This window comes from Macrobrachium nipponense, chromosome 46 (genome assembly GCF_015104395.2).
Source record: "Macrobrachium nipponense isolate FS-2020 chromosome 46, ASM1510439v2, whole genome shotgun sequence".
Taxonomy (NCBI): Eukaryota; Metazoa; Arthropoda; class Malacostraca; order Decapoda; family Palaemonidae; genus Macrobrachium; species Macrobrachium nipponense.
The window spans coordinates 36,237,548-36,244,354 of record NC_061106.1 but is presented as its reverse complement, the minus strand read 5'-3'; the positions used below and the strand labels follow the sequence as shown (position 1 = coordinate 36,244,354).

The window sequence follows — 6,807 nt, the reverse complement described above, 5'->3', positions numbered from 1 at the left end:
AGTATTGTACTCCACAGCCTACAAACCCTAGTACTACATGCCATGCCAGATAAGATGATAAGCTTGGCAAAGCAACTACACAGAGGCAATAACAGTGGTTAAAATAAGCTCATTGCAAAAATCACAAGAAGTATTGACTATTTAGTAGTCTAACCAAACTAAATAAACCATAATTATGGAGTTGCTTCAAGAATAACCTAATTTCTCCCTAAAAGCAAACTAGCACCATACAAAAAAAAAAAAAAAAAAAAAAAAAAAAAAAAAAAAAAAAAAAAGCAGCCTAAACTAGTGCATCTTTCTTAGGTAAAGCACAAGTGCAGTATTTAAAAACAGCTAAGTACAAGAGACAGCTCATTCACACACACAAGCAACTGTGTAGGAATATGATCCTTCACTGCATAAGAGCTTCCTTTAACCACTGTTAAATGTCACATTTGCAACTGCTTCAATCTCACCTTGCTGCAGACTCTTTTCAGCATTACTTAGCATTAAACAACAGTCTTTTATCAACATTTTTGCACATGCAAATGCTTCAGTACAATCTTCAATATCTTCCATATTCATCATAAACGAGTTAAAGTGATCCAGCTTACTCTGACACAGCATTCTTAAGCAACACTGCACTAAATGTCTATGGCTAATGCCTGTTAGATCCTCATAGATAACATCCCACTGAGACAACTCATCAGCAGTCATGAGCAGGATTGTAGCAGCAACTTCAAAATTCCAAGAAGGACCATCTGAAGACATTACTAGATTCTTATGATAGTTATGTGAGACAATTATCCTTTGCTTTTCATAAAACAAATCTTTCCTAGCATGTGCATTCTCTATAACATCACACACTTTCATTACAGCCAACAATTCATCCAAAATAAATGGTACACTGCTATGAGGATTATCTGGGAGAACAAAGCCATATTCTTGATAGAGCTTTATGTTATCATGAGGACCATAATTGATGAACACTTGTTCATAAGGCCCATAAGGCACCAGAGTTTTAATTTGATAAAATTCACCATCTTCACTTAAACCTGCCTCAACCTGAGCTGTGTGGGAATGATTTAAAAGATCTAGGTAAGGAGCTAAAGCACATATATCCTCATCCTCTAAAATAGGATTTGGATAACTATTCTTCATGTACACAACTCTTGTGTTGACTGTGAACCATGCCCATTTAATGTCTGTTAGGGATGGTAAGTAACAGCAGCTATTTTTGACACACAATAAACCAAATATTTTTTGTGCTTTATCAAAACAATTCTGCAAATCTTCCTCCTGACCTTGAACTATACTTTTCAAGAACTCTGGCATAACACTGACTTCTTTTTCTGTACAAAATGCAGGAACAGTGTATGTCACAGGAAGACTATCAATGTAGTGCTTCCATTCTGACTGAGCACCCAACCACTTGTGATACAAAAGGAATATAGATAACACTTCCATTGCCTTTAACTTTAGGTTTAAATACTTCAAGGGGTAGTTCAGTTTTTCATCACCAAATACATCACTACATGTTATCATAGCTTCTCTAGGTACCTGTATCACAATATCTCCAGTTTTTAAACCCCTTACTGTCATTAATCCCCTTCCTGTTATATGAAAAACAGCTGCTTTTAGTCTAGGTTTTAGTGCTCGTCCACTACACCTATTCTTCATCCACTTAGAAAGATTTACCAATGCAGGAAAACAATCAACTGTGTATTTACACTCCTTAGGATTTTTACATTTCCGTTTCCTTTGCCGCCATGTTCTTCCCTTTTTTACAGGAAAACAGCATCCTTCTACTTCACAACTGGCCATGTTGGACATCACTGAATCTGTACGTTTCCACTGAAGTCACCTAAGTTCACAAGTGATCCGCACCTTACTTCCAATCTGTAATTGATGTATTATGTATAGCTACAGCCCTGCCTTTGCCATAAAACGATACTAAAGACAAGTGCTTTCAGAAACTGCACAAGCAGCACAGGTCCAATATCTATTATTAATACTACAGTTTATATAGTCACTCAGGTCTAAGGTTATACAAGATAAATATATTTAGCATTATGTTAAATTTAGATGATTCAAGAAAATAACTAAAGGCCATACAGTAATTCCTGGAAAGATTAGGGAAAATCTAAGTAGTAAGACAGTACATACTGTCTTCTAAGCCAAAGATTTCATGTATTCAAAATTAACATGTAATGAGCACTTATATATGAGTTTAGTGCTTCACAGCATATAAATCATAATCTTCAACATGCCTTGATATGAAATCCAGGACTCGATATTAATTATCTAATAGCTTGAGACAAGTGAAAGTTGCATCTAGACAAGTTTGTTTAAAATTCATTTGTCCCACAGAGCAGGTTCAAAAATCAAAACCTCAATAAGTACAGGGGTGTGGCTCTGTCCCTGACATTTTGGAAGAACTTTGCAGTAGTACAAGTGATTAGAACAGGTGTCTGTACCATCACACCACCTTTACCTTATTCTGTCTAAAGGAAATCACCCATAGGCCCTTTGACACTTCTCCATTGAACTTGTAGTGACTTCAACAAGTTGAGAGGTCATCTAAGCTTAAAAAGCATCTTGCTAAAGTACTCAGAGGGTATAAGGCTGGGGCTGAATGGTGGAATGTGTGGCTTCTCTTCCTTCCTCTGCGAGGCAGCAGCTCAGACTGAGGACATACTAGACCAAGTGTAGATGCTTGAAAAGGTGGAGTTACTAAAGAAATTAGAGAACAGAATGTCCGTAGAGACTTTATGCGAGTACTATGGCATCAGAACATCCACTGAGTATGAATTAAGGAAACAAAAGCACAAACTTTGTAGTTTTTGCAGAAATTGAAAGCGAGAAAAGTTTATATGCAGTAGGCCTAGGATGACTTATACCCAACAGTGCTGTTCTATTTATTGCTAGCAGTTTTATATTGAATGAATAAAAACCTTGTTTGGAGCATTAATTATTGTACATTACAAACACTATTATTTCCTGTTTGAGCTACAAGTTCCCTCTAGGCCTACTACAGTAAAGTTAAGTATATTATTTTTTGGTTTATAGCTTTCTTAACCTTTGTATTGTATGAAACAATACAAACTTTGTTTGGAGGTATTGTTGATTATTTTATTTCCTCTTTTAAGCTTTGTTCTACCTTTGTTAATGCTGCAATATATATATGGAATGAGCTGGTTTCTGTCATCCAGCATTTGCTGTGATACCACCATGGCTTTGTCCAAAGGATGACAAATTAAAAGGTCAGACTGTATTTAAGTTGTTCCAATCCTAGTTAAATAACTTGTACAGCTCCCTGTGAGGTGAATGGATACAAAGTGGCACGATTGCAGTTAAGCTGATCATCCATACCAAGTACTGAGCAGAGGCCTGTCTCATGTTTCTAGTGAAACATGGGTAAAAGAGCTAGAACCAGCCCTCTTGTCAAAAAAAGAGCAAGCAAGGATAAGTTATCAAGATGTATTGCCTCCTAGGTATTGGAAAGATTACTCGCCCAAAGCTCCATACGACTTCTTATCAGAAGCCTCCTTGCATGACTTCTTCCTATGGGAGGAAGCCAAAGATGAAAACTAGAAGGTGGAAAGAAGGCACTTATGCTTCTCCTTGCCTATTGCTCGTTTCTTGATCAGCTCAGGCACTGCAAGAATGGTCAAGGCAGGAAGTATTGTTGTTGCTGAAGCCGTGGTTGATGCCAGAACATCTCCCATGGGAAATAATACTGCTAAAGGAAGGGCAACCTCCTTAGTGGACAAATAGAGGTAGCAGCAGGAACAGGAGAATACGCTTCTTAGCCAAGATTAAGTGATCAAGGAATGCTGCAAAAAAGGGGTTCCTGGGATGTTTAGGGAAGGCCACATCTTTTGTAAATACTTAATAGACGATGACAACATTCTTGGAACAGTAGAAGCATCAGAGTAGTACACAGATCAGTCCCATCAGGGAGAGACAAGCCTGGGTACTGACTTGTCATCAAAGCAGAGCATAAGGTGGGCACATACCTTACCAAGCTTGCTCTCTTAGTTGGGGGGGTGGGGGGATAGGATAGTACAGGCAGAGGTGGGGAGAAGCATAGCACAGACAGAAAGAAAAGAACTGAAAAGATTTGGCAGTGTTACTGGGTGCATTTCCTCATCCTACCAAGGATGCTGGCAACCACTTCCTACTGTACCTTTCTCACTACAAGGGAGACCTACACAACTCAAGTACCTACCAATGCCTCTGGACTCTTTTTCTCTTCATTTTCAATAATGGGAAGAATAAAAAACAAGTACTAAGCATCCAACAAGTCTAACAAGAGAGCAGTACATCATCTTTATTAGTTGGCAGCAAAAGAAAAGTATGTACTTGGTGACGTGAGTGAGGCACTGGCATTCCTCAAATCATACCCTGCAACCACTAGTAAATACCCTACCTTGTCAACAAATTTCAACAACTGAAGTCCAGCAAGCTGAGGAATACTCCTACCTAAAAGGTGACAGTTTATATTTCTGTAGGAACAAGTAACCATTACAGATTCCTCTCCTGATGAAGATTTAACAAAAATCTTACCGCTTAAGGTAGCATAAGGGTTATTAATTTGTACGTATATGCATTGGAGCACTGCATGACAAATTTTCTTAAACAGCATAGCTTTTAGTCTACCATCTAAGACAGCATGAAGACACTGTTTAGTCTATGTAAAACTCTATTGAAGCAATGAGGAAAAAATTATTTTAATCAACACCCACTTCTTGTCATATATTATATACGTATATATCATATATAGATATATATAATATATATATCTATATATATATATAGTCATATATAGCAAATTTATCATTGATTATAGATATAGGCTAATTACAATTTTAAAAGATGTATAATGGCTTTAACAGTATGATTACTAGGTATTATGGTTTGCATGCATACAAGGAAATTCAGCATAGCCTACATTCACAAAGTGCATTTAATCATAAATGGCATTTAATCCAACTCTTAAGTAGAGATTTTTTTAAGATGAAGTGGCTGAATTCATTCACAGAAAAATTCTCTTTACAAATACATAGGGTAAAAAACCCCATGGTACAGGGGTGGACCATGTACGATCAATATGTACAACCCCAAGAAAAGTACATTATAACGCGTCCTGACACCGGAGTAGAGGTCTTTAGCTCCGTTTCTCACCAACAAGAAGTCGCGTCTGATGCCCATCTCCGATGTCAGGACGCGTTATAATGTACTTTTTTGGGGCTTGTACACATTGATCGTACATGGTCCACCCCTGTACCATGCGGTTTTTTACCCTAGCTACTCTTATAAATAGCTAGAATACGCATAAAAATAAGTTGAACAGTTCTCTGGCCCTTTTTACAGCTGTACAGTTTTTGCTTAATATTACGAGAATAAAAACAATCAAAATTGCACAAAGTATCGAGTCAAGTAAAATTTCTATAGGTATAGCCTAAAAGGAGAAACAGAAGAGATGGCAGTTATTCATAAGCATTAGGTTAGGATAGGCCTTAGCTAGGTTACTTTTAGTTGACTGCAAAACTTTAATAATGCATAATAAAATTATTCATTCATATAATTAAGTAACTGGTATAGGTATATTTAAATGTGAAATGTACGCCTTTTGAGTAGTTAAAGAAACGACAGTGAATCTCCGTGAAGGTGACTCAAAGGGAATGACGAGCTGGGACCTACTAAGGATCTTCACACGGCTGTGAGACCAGAGATTATTTAATCATTAGACTTTTAATCATACTGAGAGGCCAACGAGGTAGAGACATGGTAGAACTATCATGAAAATAGCCAGTGGCGACAAGTTCACCATAGTATCTTATATGACATTACTACCTACCTAGGTATACCTAGCTAGGATACACTGGCACCCAAAGGCAATTCCTACAACTCACCCGGCTGTACGAACTGGACAATGCGGGTAAATTGTCTCGCAAGATGTTACTACTACGATAAGTCCCGAAGCATTTTGAAGCATCCCTTAGGCATAAACGAAGGCATTTGTCAGTTTCTGTCAATTTCAGGCAAGACCCTCTTCTCTTTATCATCAGCTGGAGGGCCATATTTCGCGGAAGAATACATTTTGTGTGTTTACAAATGACTTGAGCGCGATTTACGAACTTACAACGTTACTGACGGTATTTTATTCTCTTCTAGCTGAAGCCTGTCAAATATCACTCCGAAAGTTATTTCTTGTGCGAAGTAAATTTTGTTTACATATCAAATTGTCAGAAAATTATAGCATACTGATTAACTACACTACTCGATTTTGTGTTACATGTAATTTTTGGAAATAGACCATATATTCTTGTTAGTTACAAACCTTTTTTTTTTTCATATTAAAGACTATCCATCCTTCATGATAGTATCACATGGTAATGAGACTTCTATTTTAAGAAAAAATACTTAGGGCACGCGTTACAGATTCCCAAGACACGTGCTCTATTCTACAGGAAATAAAGCTACCAGAGTACGAGTTATTTTTAGGTATTAGCATACTGTTATAAATGCTGTTTCTTTTAGCACTAGCGATTATATATATGCTATACGAAAAAATTACCGGTTACAGAATATCTGACAAAGGGTTATTGACTCAAGTACCAATATAGATTCCCTGAATTAAAGAAAAGAAAAGTCAAGTACTTCGCGGAATTAGCAGTACTGAAATAAAACTTCAAAATTTAAGTTATTCTTTAAATTGAATATCAAATCCGTTTTAGTTTTACCAAATAATTTTCCTATAAAGAACATTCAATGTTTTTCATGATGATTAGAGAGGTGTGATCGTCAAAGGAGAACTACTTT

The 6,807-nt window shown here is 36.9% G+C and overlaps 2 protein-coding genes across 3 annotated transcripts in view; both read right to left on the bottom strand.

Moving 5' to 3' along the window:
- Positions 1-6,091, bottom strand: part of LOC135214907 (iron-sulfur clusters transporter ABCB7, mitochondrial-like) — a 41,271-nt gene extending 35,180 nt beyond the window's left edge. The window contains exons 1-2 of one of the 2 annotated variants that reach the window (XM_064249373.1): positions 5,898-6,035; positions 1,576-1,878 (exon numbers count right to left, since the gene is read on the bottom strand). In XM_064249373.1, the coding sequence (XP_064105443.1) occupies positions 1,576-1,812 (237 nt within the window). In that variant the 5' untranslated portion in view covers positions 1,813-1,878; positions 5,898-6,035. Of the gene's footprint in view, positions 1-1,575; positions 1,879-5,897 lie in introns of both variants that reach the window. The other variant, XM_064249374.1, reaches the window with a different exon arrangement.
- LOC135214908 (SET domain-containing protein 4-like) lies at positions 7-1,569 on the bottom strand. Its single transcript, XM_064249375.1, has one exon. It carries the CDS (start codon positions 1,522-1,524, stop codon positions 412-414), a length of 1,113 nt encoding a protein of 370 aa, XP_064105445.1. The 5' UTR covers positions 1,525-1,569; the 3' UTR covers positions 7-411.
- Positions 6,092-6,807: the final 716 nt, after the last annotated feature.

Coding starts and splice junctions, on each gene's coding strand:
- LOC135214908 (XM_064249375.1), bottom strand. CDS start 1,524: ATGATAACATGTAGTGATGTATTTGGTGATGAAAAACTGAACTACCCC.